Below are 17,878 nucleotides of genomic sequence, written 5' to 3' on the forward strand. Positions count from 1 at the left end.
TCACAGCAGCATTTGGTAAAACTTGTCCATGCTTTTATCTTCAGTAGACTCGACTACTGTAATGGTGTTGGTCTCACTAAAAAATAAATTAGAAAGCTGCAGCTAATTCAGAACGCTGCTGCTCGAGTCCTCACTAACACTAAGAAAGTGGATCACATCACTCCAGTTCTGAAGTCTTTACACTGACTTCCTGTGTGTCAAAGAAATGATTTCAAAATATTGCTGCTGGTTTATAAAGCTTTGAATGGTTTAGGCCCAAAATACATTTCTGACCTACTGCTAAATTATGAACCATCCAGATCTCTCAGGTCTTCAGGGACTGGTCAGCTTTCTGTCCCCAGAGTCAGAACTAAACATAGAGAAGCAGCATTCAGTTATTATGCTCCAAATATCTGGAACAAACTACCAGAAATCTGCCGGTCCGCTGCAACTCTTACTACTTTTAAATCAAGGCTCAAGACTTTTCTTTTTGCCGCTGCTTTTAATTGAACTATTCACATCTTAAACTGCACTGTAACTTTTATCCATGTATTTTTTCTTTTAATGTTTATTTTATTATCTTTGCTATTTAAAGGTGGGGTAGGTAAGTTTGAGAAACCGGCTCGAGATACACTTTTTGTTATATTCCATGGAATGCTCTTAACATCCCGATAGCAATGAATATATTAAGTGCTTTGACAAAAAATCCATTAAAAAATAGGCTTGTTTGAGACAAGCTAGACCGACGCAGACCTGTGCAATTGCGATCAACGTCTTGCTAGTGCGTTGCATGATGGTTAGTCATTTTGTCCGACTTGCTCTGGAGGCTCGCCTACATGAGACGTTGAAATCTCGCGGGACAAAGACGCCCGCAGACTTGAGAGCAGTTTCTCTCCATGGGCTGCAGAAGCGAAATGCTTGATGGGAAACGACTCGCTGGTATCTCAAGCTGAGCGCTCATTGGTGGTTTTTACCCCGTGCTGGTGATGAAACTCTCCATTGGCTCGGCAAAAGTTTGTTGTTGTTTTGTGTCAGTTTTACGTCGCCACTTCCATTCACATTTTTCATCATTGTTCCACAATGTTTATCATCATGAAATTAATATCTATATATGTTATACTATACTTGCACTGCTTACCGTTTTCATACTTTATATATCTTAGCATATTCATACACACTGTTAATACTGTTCATACTGCTCATAGGCTACTGTGTATATCTAGTGTATACATACCCCTCACTGTTTATTCATCATTCAATTAATTCTATATTTTATTCTGTAGATTGTGTTCATTACTTTTCACTTTACTGCTTTTTGCACTCCTGGTTAGAAGCTAAACTGCATTTCGTTGTCTCAGTACCTGTAATCTGTGCAATAACAATACAGTTGAATCTAATCTTGAGCAGGAACAAATGTATTTACTTAGTACATATCTGACATTAACGATTAAACACGTGTGCATTCTTTAGAAGAGAGAAACTTGCTCTGTCATAGGCCTACTGGGTCAGGCTACAAGGAAGTGGAGAGAAAAATATCACAAACAGAATACTACAGGATTGCTGGGAATATACAAAGTTCCAGGGGCGTGGGTTTGGCTGGACAAGTAAGGAGAGAACAAGGACATATGGAGTGGAGACCATAAAATTTGCCAAAGCAAGCCCATTTAGCAGTGTTCCCCCATGGCTTTCCCCAGAAGCTAACATAGATATGAGTATCATAGAAAGGAAAAAAGAGTGGCAAATAAATTAAATAAATTAAGTGGGAATTAAAACGAGTATGTATACCTGAACGAAAAGTATTACAATTACCTCAAAATGTATACAGATGGATCTAAGAAGCAAGAATGCGTGGGGATACTGTAGGCGTGTATACAGTATACCAGAATTCAAAATATCAATCTCAAAACGAGTGTCACATAACTTATCAGTTTATACAGCAGAAATACTCGCAGCAATTATTGGGCTACAATAGGTTGAAGAGACCTGATACGATACGATACGATACGATACGATATACTTTATTGTCCCCGTAAGGAAATTTGTTCTGGACTCCGTCCTGCAGTGCATACATGTACATATACAAACATAGTGGACATTTAAGAGACATACACATATCGTCAGTCATACACCGTTTGAACAAACACAATACACAGACGCACATACTGACAATGGCGACCTATTGCACAACCCTCATGGCCAACATTTAAAAAGTACATTTCATTACATTTGACTACATATCATTTCATGTGAATGTTAAGAAGCTTAATCGACATAGGTAGGAATGAGTGCTTATAGCGGTTCAGCCTGCTCCTGGGAACCCTGAATCTTCTACCAGAAGGTAGGAGCTGGAATTCTGGGTGGAGTATGTGGGTGGGATCAGACACAATTTTTTTTGCCTGTCTGATAATCGACTGCTCGTATATGTTTTGGAGAGATGGGTGTTTTTTAACCCCCATAATCTTCATAGCAGTCTGTACCAGGCGAGCGATCTGTGACTTTGACTGCACTGTCAAGTTACCATACCAGGCAGTGATACCATACCTCATGATGCTCTCCAACACTGCATGATAGAACAGTAACATGAACTTCTGGTCGACTCCGAAAGCCCGGAGTCGACGCAGAAAGTACAACCGCTGCTGAAGTCTAGAGCGCAGACCTTGAACATGCGCCTTCCAGCTGAGTGTATTATCTAGATGGACACCAAGGTACTTGCTGACCTGAGTTATGGGTTCATTGTGGATGATAGGGTGGTGATATGCACAGACTCACTATCTGCTTTGAAAAGCATACAGTCGACAATAACTGTTAGAGAAGATTTAATTATTTAACTTAACCATTGCTTATTGAGACTTCAGAGAAGGGGAATAGATGTGCAGTTATGCTGGGTGCCTGCACATGAGGGGGTTCAAGGGAATGAGCATGCTGATAAGTTAGCAAAAGATGCGTTACAGAAGGAAATAGCAATACCAGTTTCACTTGGAAAAGGAGAAGGAAAAGCAATAATTAAGAAGAAGGGTATGGAAAAATATGGCAGAAAAGGTGGGAGGAAGATCAGAAAGGGAGGAGATACCACAAGTTACAGAAATCAGTCATAATAAAGATCTATACAGAAAGGAACAGACGGGAGGAGATCACCATCACTAGACAAATTGGATCATACAGGATTAAACGGCACAATGTGTATAATGGTAAAATGCGAAGTTGAAGAATGCAGGGGGTGTGGAGTGAAAGAAAATGTGGAACACATCATATTACACTGCAACATGTACAAAACAGAGAGGGAACAACTCAGAGACAGGGTCAGAGAGGCAGGAAGGGAGTGGAGCCTGATGGGGATACTGGGAACAGAAGGTGAGGGGGTAAGAGCTACCAGGAAGGCCATTCTTAAAGGTAGGGTAGGTAAGTTTGAGAAACCGGCTCGAGATACACTTTTTGTTATATTCCATGGAATGCTCTTAACATCGATAGCAATGAATATCTTAAGTGCTTTGACAAAAAATCCATACAAAAATGTCATCTGTGGAAGCCGTAATACTGTAAAAGCACGACCAATCATTTTAGCCGGCCAACGCCAGGCAACGCAATTTACAAACTCTTCAACTACAACCCTAATTATATTTTAAAACATTTTAGAAGGCCTCACGAAATACTTTAATGTAAATTAAAATGTAAATGTGAAGGGGTGTGTGTAATGTGGTGATTGACATTATTCACCCACGGATCTATGGGTTGGGGGTATTGTTCCGCACGGACATTTTAGTTAAACGAAAGAGTGATTTTTTGTTTCTTGTTTTGTTACTGTGTTAAATCCAGTAAAGTCTTTATTTTTGAAAACCACCCGAGTCAAGGTCTGAGTTGTGCATTTTAGTGCATGCCTCTGAGTTCACCCCTTGACATGGCAGGAGATTTTGAGGGGTGGCATCCCCTGGCAGAAGTATATGCTGATTTAATCGCAGTCATATCAATCAATGTTAACTTGGAAATCCACAATATTGACATTTTAACTCAATAACATTACTGTAGGTGACATTATTGTGGCACAACAGTGAATCCTTAAATATAAATATATAAGGTGGCAGACATAATTTAATGAATTTTAAATGAACAATAACTGAATGAGTTTGTTTCACTCTTAGACCATGCAGGGGTACCAAATCTATGCCGACTGCTGCAATAAGTACATTAATTAACTGTCTCATCGATGTTTGTCTGAATTAATATGATAATATTAACAATCATATCAGCAGTCAGTCACTTTTATGATTCACATATTCAGTGTTATTATTAAATAAACTATATTTTTTGGAGGAGTTATTGATGAATGTTCCTCAAGATGCTTGCTCACCCTCCTTCAAATTTGAAAGACAAGTAATTACGATCATATATCAAAATTCAAAAGAATCAAAAGAACTTTTCAGCACCCCACGACTTTACTGCAAACAGTTACAACCTTGACTTTACATCAGAAAGAACAAACATTAAAGAAGTGACTAACTGCATCAATTAGGGTTAAAAAACGTGTATTCAGCTAAAACATACATCGCTGCAGTTATTATCCAGTGGAAAGCCCTTACCTACTGGCCTAGTTAAATAAAAGTGGTTACTTTTTTTTGGCTGGGCAGTGTAGTTTTACACACCGTCTTATTTGACTTTATCAGGACTTAAAACTGTTTTTTGGGGGCAGACCCCCACAAAGAAAAACAATATATACACACATACAAGGTCATCATCTTAACAGTTGTTTATGCTCATCGAGTCATCCGTGAGCAGAGCATCAAGTTGGCATTACAGCTGAATGCGGCGATTACCATTTTGTTCAGCAAAACGCCTCACAAACTTATTAAGATCTAAAGCTTTAGTGCGTTTTGATTCAATGCTGAGTACAGCCAAACTTGACAGTCTCTTCTCTGTCATTGTAGACTGCAAATACCTAATTCCTTCCGTCTACTTGGGTCCGAATGCTTCTCGTTTTGAGCCGTCCCGTTCAAATGAAATCACCGGCAATCATATTTCCACGCTCGCGCCAGGGCCGGAGGAGGGGTTACAAGACTCGCGTCTTGTGCTGCATTCACTTGCACTCTGACATTAGAGACTTTCTCTCATAAATCAATCAACTTTTCTTTCAAAACAAAGCTGCCAACTGGGGTGGCAGTTGCCACCCCATGCCACCCCGGTAGATCCGCCCCTGGCGAGACACATGTGCAAAGGACAGCACCAGCAGGTAACATGAAAATATCATGGAGAACTGTGTAGAGCAGCAGCGATGTGAATAAGCAGGCAAGCAGCAGCAACATGAAACACAGCAGCAGGAACATGAACGTAGCAATAGCAAGTGAACACAGCAGTGGCAGCAGCAGCATAGCGAGGCAGAGGCAGGAAGACCTGGCAGCTGAAATAGAGCGGCATGTTTAGGAGAATGTGTTTGGTTGGTTGTAAGAGGGACGAGGTGCGTCACGTGGTAATGTATGATTGGTGCTCGAGTTGACTGCCTGAACTAGCTCGCAGGCTTCGCCCCATAAATGGATCAGGACAAAAAGTGAGCGAACCTTTTTTCCTGAAACTTTCAGAATTTCTTCACACAGAGGGGACACATGTTTATGGATAAAAGACATGAAAAAGTGGATTTTGCATAATAGGTCACTTTAACATTTTCCACAATAAATATTCAAAAGGAGTTTTTTCTAACTTGTTGGTGTATTATAACCAAAAGGAAACCATTAATGTGTGAAGGGCTTTTTAGAAGCAATTCACTGTGGAGGAATATTTTCAAAAAGAACCTTTCACAAAACATTTTCAAAGCACATGTTTTAAATTAAATGTTGTTGTATAACCTGTAGGAGATTATCAATTTGTTAAGTGATTTTGCACTAAACTATATTACAAATCGAGTTACCAACTGTGAATAAATGTCTTTGCCTGTTGGAACAATGCAGCAATAGATACTGATTTTTCAAGTTTTTGCCAATGTCTTTAAAAATATTTGTTTAATATATATTGAATTGAATGCATCAGTTATAGTCCAAAACATGACTTTATTCAAAATTAAAGCACATCATTTGTAAGCTACTGATCCCCATGTCCTTCATGCCTACATGCTATACAACATGTGTTAAGAAATGAATCAATTGAAAGTTATATTATAGTGATGTAATTGTTTTTATTATTATTTACACAAACAGTACACGACTTCAGTCACATTCATTGTTTCCACCGTTAGCTTAGATACATACAGTAACCGGTAATTTTTCTATTCAACAAAACTCATGTCAACATAATGGATAATTTAAATGTATACATTTCATAATTACCAAACATTTACAATGGTAGGTCCATAAATATATTTTGTATTGTGTTATATAGTAAATAAAAAGTTCAGCAGATACAGCAAAGAAACAGTATCTTTCCCAAGGTCTTTTCTGAGAATGTCAAGTATCTATCAAGAGAATTGTGAACTACAAAAGGTTATTTTATTCTAATATTTGCACACACACAACATACGCTGTTACTTATAAAGTCGCCCTGAGATTGTAGAAGGGAAATAGGGGAGCTAAACAAGACAATCTTATGGGGTATCAGTCATGAAGAGGAGAAATTGAGTGCAAGAGAATCACACCATAGTGCTTTTCACTCGTTCGAAGATCTGATGGACTTTGACGGCAGGGACACAACCTTCCCTCACAATGGTGATGGTTCCTGTGTAAAAGTGTAAGATAAAAAGTAAAACATAGGCTTGGGTTAGATAGTGCCAGTGAAACACACAGAAAAGAGAGAAACATAATGGGATTTCTCTTGCATTTTACCTTCATCAATTTTGAGGCAGTTGACCACAGTAGAAGCAACAACTTCATTTGAGTCCCCGTCACACAGAACCCCTTGGAGCTTGTGTCCCAGTCGACTGTGGCAAAAATAAGATAGGAGAAAGAATGTGAGTCAATGTCCGTCCATTAAGAATATTCAATCATGACACATTTTGTCTCTCGGGATTAAACTGCTGTAAAAGGACATTCAGAGGATAGACACTGACTTGATGACCATGGTGTGGTGGGTGCTGTCTGGCTCTCCGCTGGGGTTGGCTGATGTAATAGCAAGGGGTCCGGTGATGTCACATAGGTGGCCGGTCACTGTGTGGTCAGGGACTCGGATCATGATGCTGTCCTTAGTGCCAACACGGTCATAAGCTGGTCCAACTCCTACACGAGATACATTGAGGTGAGCTGACAATTGATGGAAGACTTGTTAAATGGGTCCAGTAAAGCAGCTGTTAAACTGTTTACCTAGTTTGAAGAGCCAGTCTCCTTTGCTGACGATGCAGCTGATGCCTCCTGGATACACGTTCCTCATAAACTCCCAGAGCAGAGGGCTGAAGGGAGGCTTGGCTGCCACCAGCTGCTCAACATTAGAGATGCAAATGCAGATGGGCTTCTCTGCTGGTCTGTCCTTGAGGAAGACACAGAAAAAAGGTTGATGAGTTTCACATTAAAGCTAAATGTGGATTTAATGATTTCAGATTACATTTTAAAATGATAGCAACTACAAGCATTCTCACTTTAATATTGTAGATGTTCTCAATAGCTCGGGGGTTCTTGCAGGAGGCAGACAGGGCATACACAGTGTCTGTGGGAATACCGCACACTCCTCCTTCCTCCAGAAGGCCAGCGATCTTCATGAGGCTGCTGGTGAGTCGAGAATTAGCAACAGGACAGGGCAGCTCTGGAACAGACTCCCATCTCACTTTCTCCTAAGGAAGGCCAAAGAGTTAGGGATAATTTCATGGAATACATTGGATAGAATATTACAGACCAGCGGGGGAGGCCGGAGCCTCGCAGCTGGACCATATTGTCGCAGCTGGGCTACTCTTCACACTAACAGAAGATCACTTCTTCTTCAGGGCAGGGAAGGCTACCCAGTATGCAGGCTACTGTCCCGCAGCTGCTGCCTCTCTGTTGGACTCCGGTACTGCACGAGACGTTTTTTTTTTTTTTTAAGTGCTTTACGTGAAACAAAACAACAGAAAAGATCCGGGGCTTGAGCCCAAGTAGCCACAGCCTAGCGCCGCCGCTGTTACAGACTATGTAGAATTAGCAACAAATGAAAAATAGTGTCTTAATTGGTTACCTTTATCAAGGGAGGGCCCATAGGCAGAAGTCTATGTGAGAAGATGCAGTTCACCAGTGACGCCAGAGCCCCATATATACAAATTATTGAAAAAAGTGCAAGCATGGCAACTGTAAAGAAGAGGTTGTCAACATGTTTAATAACAATATGGATTTAATTTTACAGATTTGATTTTATTTCAGGCCTTTATCTATATTTCAAAAAGGGGCATTCATCTCAAAATGAAGCTTTGTCTATACTTACTTTCTAAATCATATGGAAGTCGTTGCAGAGTGGAAAGCAGGAAACAGACCAGAACGACCTCCATGACTGATGTTAGAAACAGCAAAACCAGGTTCCTATAGGCAGCTGACATGGACAATATAAACATGAAAAAAAGCTAAAAAACAAACTAATGAAATCTCCAAACTCTCTTAAAATAGAATCCTTGACCTTACCAATGAGCATAAGGAAAGCGTTAATGACCAGGAGAGCAATGGCTCCTGCTGTGAAACCGTATGCTGCCTCTGCGGAGAGCTGAAGCAGGTTGCCTAGAAAAGAAAAACGTGGGATCAGAATGTGTGTAATTCAGTCACAACAAGTTTTCTTTTAAACACATGTTTTTCATGACATACCTGAAAACCTAAACCAGGTCCAGGTTGCCCATACTGCTACGTAGATGGTTGGAATGACTGAACCAAAACGACCCCCTCCTGTGACCTGCAGCCGGCTGACATAGGCCTGGATGATGGCTCCAGAGATCAGGACCCAGGGGACAGTCAGATGAAGGAAGGCAGGATTCAAACTGGAAGAACGTGCATGAAGAGCTGAGAGAGCTGCAACCCCATTAGAAATGTAGAACAGGGCGTCTGATCCCTGGTCAGTTTGGGGCAGCGCCTCCTGGTCTCCCTGATTGGCCCTGCAGCACATGAGAGCCTTCTTCAACATCTCAGAGGAGATGGGCTGGGGTCCCACAGGGATCAGAGACTTCTCTGCTATGGTGTTGATGAGACGCGAGAAGGTACAATACAGGGAGGCTGCGGTGAACAGGGAGCAAGCTACACCAAAGAAGATGTAGTATCCCTGGAGAGCAATCTGGGGGATTGTTGAGAGCGTGAGCAGGACGAACAGCAGGTTGTGGATCAGCTCCAGGACGTCTGTGTTGAGGCTTCCCATGCAGAGCACCACACCTGCCATCACAAAGAACCAATTCCCCACCATTGCTTCCCTCCCTGAGGCCACTTTGCCGTCCTCCAAAACCAGAGCAGAAAGCACAAACTCATCCCAAGCCTTGATCAGCCAATATGTGGCATGAAGACCAAACTTAGTGGTGTGGTAGCAGTCTTGGCGCAGATGGGCGTAATAGCTGGAGAACAGCTGGGCAAATGTGATGATTGAGACCCATGCCACTCCAACACCAAAAGACTTCATGTACCCAAAGCTGTAGAAAGCAAAGATGAAGGGGGCTACAGTGTCACAGAAAAAACCCAAGGCCATCGGCTCAGCATATTTTGTATTTTTCTTCTTCTCTTGGCCAATTCTCTGGGCGCTACCTGAGTTGGTGGTCCCGAGCAGGAGGACATTAAAGAGAGGGGTACCAAAGCCTTTGAGGACTAGACGTTGAGTCAGACCTTTTCCAAGCAGTGCAGCTGAACCATAGATGGCAAAAATCAGAATAAGCAACTCCAGAACCCCAGAGACCACGAGAGCCCAGGAGCTCGCTACCAGACCCACTGCTTCAAAGACTAAGGTGGCTGTGATGGCCCCGAAAACAAAAGGCATGATGTAGTTGACTGTGGCAGAGCAGAAGGCGAGGAGAAAGGACAGAAGGATGTAGGGGACCAGACCAGCAATGGCTGTCTCCTTTATGGACAGGCATACATGGCAAACTGGGATCACCATGGTGGAGGTCAGAGACATGATACTCGTCGTATTAGTGGACAGGGACAAATTGTTCATAATTTGAGCTGGCAAAGGTATTATTGTTGGGGTTTGAGCTGAGGCACCAAAGTAGATTCTGGTGGCACCATAACTGCCCCAAAGTGCAGCGTAGCCAAAAAAGGCAGTGCCGCTCAGATGATCGTATTTTCTAAAGGAAAGCATTCCTGCAACTAGTTGGCATACACCACCAATCAGGATGAGATGGACACCTACAAAAAAATGTAAAATTGGAATTACTAAGACAATTGTATCCGATGGATGAGATACAAATGTATCAAATCTCAAGGAAACATTTTGTGTCAAAGATCGTGTAAAAAAAACTCAATTTACAACAACATCAGTAAATGTAAATATATTTAAAACAATTTCAACCTGCTAGGATGTTCTCCACGCCGGCTGGTGCAGTGCCAGTGTGTGCTGTGTGGAAGTTCTGCAGAAGAACGAGGAATGCACTGATCCCATTGGATAACATGCCCAACACTCCTGGTTCTCCATAGAAACTGGCTGGAAATCCATCTGACGCCATCAGGTCTTTGTTTTCAAGCTGAGTCAAAGAAACTAATCACACAGACAACACATCCATAAGTGTATGAACAATTTCCATTATGTTGTGCAATACCAAACGCAGGACTTGCCTGAAACATAAACTGATACTTTTGTTTTAATCTCGATTTACTGTAACAATTGATTTGCTAAAGTAGAGTAGTAAAAAACTCAAAAAGACTCAAATAAAATTATCTTTATGTACCATAAATATTTAGTTGAAGGCAAGGCAAGGCAAGGCAAGGCAAGGCAAGTTTATTTATATAGCACCTTTCAACACAAGGCAATTCAAAGTGCTTTACAAAAATGGAAGACATTATGAAAATGGCATTTAAAATCAGTCATTAAAAAGAAAAGATAATAAAATAAACATTAAAAGAAAAAATACATGGATAAAAGTTAAAAGTTACAGTGCAGTTTAAGATGTGAATAGTTCAATTAAAAGCAGTGGCAAAAAGAAAAGTCTTCAGCATGGATTTAAAAGTAGTAAGAGTTGCAGTGGACCTGCAGATTTCTGGGAGTTTGTTCCAGATATTTGGAGCATAATAACTGAACGCTGCTTCTCCATGTTTAGTTCTGACTCTGGGGACAGAAAGCTGACCAGTCCCTGAAGACCTGAGAGTTCTGGATGGTTCATAATTTAGCAGTAGGTCAGACATGTATTTTGGGCCTAAACCATTCAAAGCTTTATAAACCAACAGCAGTATTTTGAAATCTATTCTTTGACACACAGGAAGCCAGTGTAAGGACTTCAGAACAGGAGTGATGTGATCCACTTTCTTAGTGTTAGTGAGGACTCGAGCAGCAGCGTTCTGAATCAGCTGAAGCTTTCTAATAGATTTTTTAGTGAGACCTGTGAAGACACCATTACAGTAGTCGAGTCTACTGAAGATAAAAGCATGGACAAGTTTTTCCAAATCCTGCTGTGACATTAGTCTTTTAATCCTAGATATGTTCTTTAGGTGATAGTAGGCTGATTTAGTAACTGTTTTAATGTGACTGTTGAAACTCAGGTCAGAGTCCATGACTACACCTAGATTTCTGGCTTTATCTGTTGTTTTGAACATTGCAGACTGAAGCTCAGCGCTAACTTTTATACGTTAGCGCTGATTTGTTATTTGAACACAAATAACAAATGGTTATGTCATGAAATGTAACGTAAGTCAAGTACTTACTCACTCTTATCTCCCTAAACATTTACAGGAACATCAGAGTCTTTGCCCCCCCCACCCGCCCTGTCATAAGTATGCTTAGTGGGACCCACTGTAGCAAGACACACATGGAATATTATTTTTTCTGAATTCATTATTTTTAAATCCAACTTTAATACTCCAATGCCTCCAAATAAGCATGTCACCATCATTTAACATTGTATCCATAAATTACACTTTAGATTAGATTTACTGAAATCTACCAAAACACAGATTCTGATTTCATTATGTCTTATATTTTTTTCAGTTTAAATTTGAAACATGTTTTATTACATGTAATAAATTGTTTCTACTAGCTAGTAATACAGCAATTACAAATAAAGTATTACCTGGTGAAGATACTCGGACAGAGGAGCTGCTGAGTTGAAGCAGGGATTCAATAAATAAGTCCTCCTGTTTGTAGGAGGAGTTCATGAAAATTCCCCAACTTGAAGTTTGCAACCTGAGAGGTGACATCACTGCTCTTCATCTTAGACAATTAAGTACCACTCCTTCCTCCTCTTCTACCCAGGAAGACCATCCTGGTTATGACGATATTGAGGATGATGATGATGAACACCGTGGAAATTCCATTAAACCATAAGGTGTTGTTATAGATTTGCCCATCCCTGTTTTTTTCCAGGTCAGCATTAGAAGCCATTGTGAGGCTGGGACTATATAAGGAAGGCACCCTCTGAACCTGAGAAGCATCAGCATCATCTCAACAACCTGTTGACTGCAAAGAGCAACGAGAGAGAAACAGCTGACTGAAGCCATGATCTCCACATTACAGGTAAATATTTAAAGATATAAGTATATTTCTTATTAATAGAACATTTAGATAGTCATACATATTGCTAAGGCTTGAGTAACTCAATAAGATTGTTAGGTGTCCTTAAAATATTCATCTTAATCCAGTCAGCTCTAAACTAATATAGCTTGCACTAGGTGTTTTTGTTCTTGTTAAGGGAGAATTAACCTGAGCAGATTACACACACTGTACCATACCCAGCACAATAGCTTTTTCAAAAGAGTTATTTTCATTATAAGGATGCCAATATCCACAAATAGCTGATTTAATTAAACCAGAGTCTGGCAGAAAATCATTGTGCGTGTGCTCACTGACGGTAATGAATCTGAGATAGTAAAACAATTATTGTCACACTTAGTGGTTTACAGGTGTCAGTAAGGATTTTATGTTTCCTTGTTCCTGCAGAAAACCATTCGACCAGTGTGGGCTGTCAGGGGGCTGCATAAGTCTGCAGTAGAAGGTAAACTTAACTACATCTCTTTGTCTGAACATAAAAAGACCTCTTTACTTACTCCTGACCTATAATATCCTTTCTCTTTCTCCCTGCAGCCTTGAAGCGCCCAGACCCTGAAGACACAGTCACAGCCAGCTATGGGAGGTTCATCAGTGAAGTCAAGCCTCAGCACTTGTCATCACTGGTGCTTCACCGCAGCAAAAGAATGGTGCTGGACAGCATCGGAGTTGGCCTCATTGGCAGCACTACAGACGTGTTTGAATTGGCCCTGCAGCACTGCCAGGTGAGGCGAAGTCAATAGAAATAATCTGAAGGTATTATCTGATATGAAGCAATAAGACAGATGAAAGCAATTATTGACCTTTGGCAAACAGTAGTCGCAAGTCAGTGCAAGTGCTGTGTGGACAGATCAGATGGGTTTAAAAAAACAACCATGTTATTATTAGGCAGAAGTTCGTCATATATCGTGAGAGGGGTTTATTTATGCATGGTGACCTTTTTCTCCAAATGTCTGTGTTTGACTTGAGCACACACAACTTTTGTATCAAAAATGTCCTTGTGACAACTCCCTGTGTTTACCTGTCTCTGTGTTTCCCGCTCCAGCACATGTATGCTCCTGATGACATCAGCTCTGTTTACGGACGCAGAGGCAGCAGGCTCTCTCCCACACTGGCTGCTTTCGTCAATGGAGTGGCTGTGAGTACAAACAGGAGGAACAGATGGGTCACAATTGTCCCCAGTGCACATCAGATGCACTAAAACCATCTGTGCATCCCATCGAAAGATGGGTTGATGAAAATACTGACTTGACCCTGCATTACCCTTCTGTAAAAATGTCCAGCATTTTGTCAGCAAACATTGCTTGGCTTTCAGACTTTAAGCAGCATCAAGATGTCAGTTCATTTCTGCAGCAGTTACTTTTAGTTGTATATTTTCATTAAAAACAGTAATTAAACAGTCCATTTTCATTTGAATTCAATCTGTTTGTTTTTTGTGTGATGCAGACTCACTCCATGGACTTTGATGATACATGGCACCCTGCCACTCACCCCTCAGGAGCGGTCCTCCCTGCTGTGTTAGCACTCAGTGACATGATGCCTAACAGCAAACCCAGTGGCCCTGACTTCCTGCTGGCATTCAACGTCGGCATTGAGATCCAGGGCAGATTGATGAGGTTCTCTCATGAGGCCCACAACATCCCTAAGAGGTGAGCGCCTCAGGGAGTGGGTCAGATTAGTCAAAGATAATGTTATTCTTAGGGTTATAAAAATGATTTAAACGATCTAAAGCCATCTTATTATTGAGTATTTTGAATTTTTACTTTACGCGAAAAACAAATATCCACATGAGTCTAAAGAGCCCCATATTTGATTCTGCAGATCCCTGCAGTGTGGTTTACAAGGAGGTTAGTGCAGTGTAATGGGCAGCCTCTTAGTGGTGTCAATGAGCTGTGAAAGGCTGGTTGTCATGTTCATATCAAGGACAGCAGAGCCTCTGTGGGTAGTGTTACCACAATTAGCCATGTGTTCGAGAGTATCGCACAGGAGGACTACTTTTGGCAAATGTGTACACCAAGTCAAATCACCCAACACACTATTTACTTGTTTGTCAAATACTAAAATGGCTTTGAACCATTTTCCTGAAATAAGCTCTCTGAATGTGGAAAGTCTTTGGAAAGTGTACCAGATTCTAACAAACAGGCACCTTTACACAAACATAATGATGAAAAACACAAATTTGAAATGTTCTGTCCCAGGTAAAAATGGTCTTAACACATTTTAACACAGTTTCTTTCTCCCTTATCACCAGGTTTCACCCTCCAAGCGTTGTGGGGACCATGGGGAGTGCAGCTGCCTGTGCTCGCCTCTTGTCTCTAGATCACTCCCAGTGCAGTCATGCCTTGGCTATAGCTGCTTCTCTCTCTGGAGCCCCAATGGCTAATGCTGCCACTCAGTCCAAACCCCTTCACATCGGTAATGCCTCACGTTTGGGGCTGGAGGCTGCTTTGCTGGCCTCCCGGGGCCTTGAGGCAAGTCCTCTGGTCCTCGATGCTGTTGCTGGTGTGGCCGGCTTCGATGCCTTTTATGAAGACTATGTGCCCGAGCCTTTAGAATCCCCCAATGACGGCCATGTGTTCCTGCTAGAGGAGCAGGACATGGGCTTCAAGCGCTTCCCAGCCCATCTGGGGATGCACTGGGTAGCAGATGCTGCCGCCTCGGTCCATAAGCTTCTCGTGGGGTTGGGCCCTGGCACTGTCTCCCCATCTCAAGTCCAAGACATCCTGCTCAGAGTCCCCAAATCAAAGTACATCAACAGGCCATTCCCCGAATCTGAGCATGAGGCACGCCACTCCTTCCAATTCAACGCTTGCAGCGCTCTCCTGGATGGCGAAGTGACCGTGCAGTCCTTCACTCCGGCTGCTCTGAGGCGCCCAGACCTCCTCGCTCTGCTGAGTCGTGTTCGCGTGGAGCATCCCCATGACAACCCTGCTAATTTCAACAGCATGTATGGGGAGGTCCAGGTTACACTTGTTGAGGGAGAAATTCTGAAGGGACGCTGTGACCACGTTCTAACGGTCACTGGCGTAACCCGTTGACCAATGAGAGCCTGAGGAAGAAGTTCAGAAACAACGCGGGGGCGGTGCTTCGCTCAGAGCAGGTGGAGGGGCTGATTGATGTGGTGGGGGGGGCTGGACACACTTGGAGACTGCAGGGACCTTCTCTCACAGCTGCAATGAGACAAAGAAATGAAATTGAAATAGAAATGAGTGTGTGCAAAAATATATAAAATACATTTAGCAAAGATCTTTTTTGTAAAATGTATTTGACACATTTGCCCAAATCCAGGCTGGAAAATGTAACTTGTTTCCCTTATGTAATTGGTGATGGTGAAAAGGCCACTATGTTGTACACTATGATTCTTTAACACCCATAATGACAAATACTGAAATATCTCTTGAGCTATGTCAAAACATATTTATGAAATGTACAATTATGTATGCTGAATTATGTGATTGTATAGTCATATAGGACACTTTTAACTTGTAAAATGTGATCTAGTAACATGACAAAGATGAAATGAGGGAAAATGTATGAATTACATGAATTTATAATGTTATGTTTTTATTAGTATACTTTCAGATATTAATGTTGTCAAAATACTGCACTTTATGTTTTTTGTTGCCCAATAATGTAAAGATGTTTATTTCTCCACATTGCAATGTTTAATGCTTTAAACATGTATATACAACACTGTTTTCTCTTCCACATTTCAGAAATTTCAAACATGTAGCATTTCTGGTTGTGTAATGAGCTTCAATAACTTACAACAACAAAAACACAGTCTAAGAATTAATTATTTTGACAGAAGAAAATATTTGAGAAATGTATAATGTGTTTTGTTTGGCCATGGAAGATACTAATCTGTCTTTTGTGAGTCCTTAACCACTCTAATTTAAACACACAATAAAAATGAAAGCAAAAGAGTAGGTTATAAAAGAAAAATCAACAAGCTGTATTTCCCAAGAAGACACAAAGAAAATAAATGACTCATGATATCAGAAAGTACACTACAGTCATTCAGTTGACAACTGAAGTTAATAATTTGGAACTGAATCTGTTAGGGAATCATTTGCCTAGGTATTCAACCTTTGACACAGTTCATAATTTTCTCCTCTCACTGTCTCCTTTCCCATGGCATAGGTCTACGGCCTTGGGTATAGCTGCTATCTCTTTTAAGGAGGGGCAGCTTGGGCGCATTGTTGTTGCCAGTCTATGACAGAGCACAAGCCGCCATGAGGTAGTTTACTGTTCAGGGACGAAGGTTCCCTGGCGCGCATTCTTTTCTATGGACGAGAGCTCTAGTTAGATTCAGGGGTCCATAGTGTTTAGTCTCACTGATGAAGAATGTTGATTATTACACTCCGAACTAGTTAAAATCTCGAGCTACAGAAAGAGTTCTTCAGAATTGGTTTGGCAAGAGCTGTGTCAACTCGTGACACACCACCTGTCTTGTCAACTCTCCGGCCGAAACTCCAAATAAACCATCAGTGTTTGACATCAAAGCTCCAACTCTCCTCATGGTCTCTCTGAGTCCTGACTCTCCATTGCTACATAAGTTTCCCCCACAGAAATCCATGTATGCAGTCTTTTTCTCAACAAGCGGGACAACATTTGCAGAACAACGGAGTCAATAAATACTGCATACAATGAAAGTACTTTTCTTTTCCAAGTGTAGTTCAAACAAAAAACAGAAGGATGTGTTTTGTAAAAAGTGGAGCAATGCTGGGAAGAGAGGGCTGGTTTTCCCTCATTCCAGTCGGTATCCTTCAGTTAATGTGGGGCAGTAAGTCTGCAGGAGATGGAGGACAAGTGGGGGGTTTGTGTTTTATGCACCCGTGTGCAATGGGACATCTGAATGGGAGAAGAGTGTTTTTTGCAAAGTCTTAATAAGGGTAAGTAGTATTAACGCCAGAATTGAAGTTAATTATTCAAGTGATTTCTAAACAGAGTCTATAGCAGCCCAACATGTTCTAATTAACAGTTAATGTTTTAATTTTGATCTATCTACAAAAAGAGGGACAACCCAATTTATTCATGTTGTTTATTAATTTGGTACACACTTTTCTCTGTAATTCTACTTGACATATCATTAATCTTTCGAAATCTTGGGGACGTAAAACATTTAAGTTTACATTTGGGCATACTTGCTGCATATCAGCAGATGACATTCAACCTTGTATAAAACAGTTGCGTGCACTGTGTATGTATACAATCATTTTAAGACTAGGACTTTTTCAACTAAATGTCCTATTGTAAAAGCTAGGTTTTGTGGGTAAAAGCAAAAACTAACACCTTGTAACCAAGC

The 17,878-nt window shown here is 41.2% G+C and overlaps 2 protein-coding genes across 2 annotated transcripts; one reads left to right on the forward strand and one right to left on the reverse strand.

Moving 5' to 3' along the window:
- Positions 1-6,178: 6,178 nt before the first annotated feature.
- Positions 6,179-12,182, reverse strand: LOC117474991. The gene is made up of 11 exons (XM_034121037.1): positions 12,098-12,182; positions 10,387-10,572; positions 8,709-10,223; positions 8,532-8,624; positions 8,338-8,442; positions 8,095-8,204; positions 7,526-7,717; positions 7,254-7,416; positions 7,004-7,169; positions 6,780-6,874; positions 6,179-6,672 (listed from the first exon to the last, which is right to left on the reverse strand). Exons 1-11 carry the CDS (start codon positions 12,180-12,182, stop codon positions 6,587-6,589), a joined length of 2,796 nt encoding a protein of 931 aa, XP_033976928.1. The 3' UTR covers positions 6,179-6,586.
- A 255-nt stretch (positions 12,183-12,437) lies between these two features.
- Positions 12,438-16,160, forward strand: irg1l (immunoresponsive gene 1, like). The gene is given in 8 exon segments (XM_034121104.1): positions 12,438-12,540; positions 12,964-13,018; positions 13,108-13,295; positions 13,616-13,708; positions 14,017-14,219; positions 14,822-15,584; positions 15,587-15,694; positions 15,696-16,160. Coding segments are annotated over 8 exon segments (1,482 nt in total). The 5' UTR covers positions 12,438-12,522; the 3' UTR covers positions 15,750-16,160.
- Positions 16,161-17,878: the final 1,718 nt, after the last annotated feature.

This window comes from Trematomus bernacchii, unplaced genomic scaffold (assembly GCF_902827165.1).
Source record: "Trematomus bernacchii unplaced genomic scaffold, fTreBer1.1, whole genome shotgun sequence".
Classification (NCBI taxonomy): domain Eukaryota; kingdom Metazoa; phylum Chordata; class Actinopteri; order Perciformes; family Nototheniidae; genus Trematomus; species Trematomus bernacchii.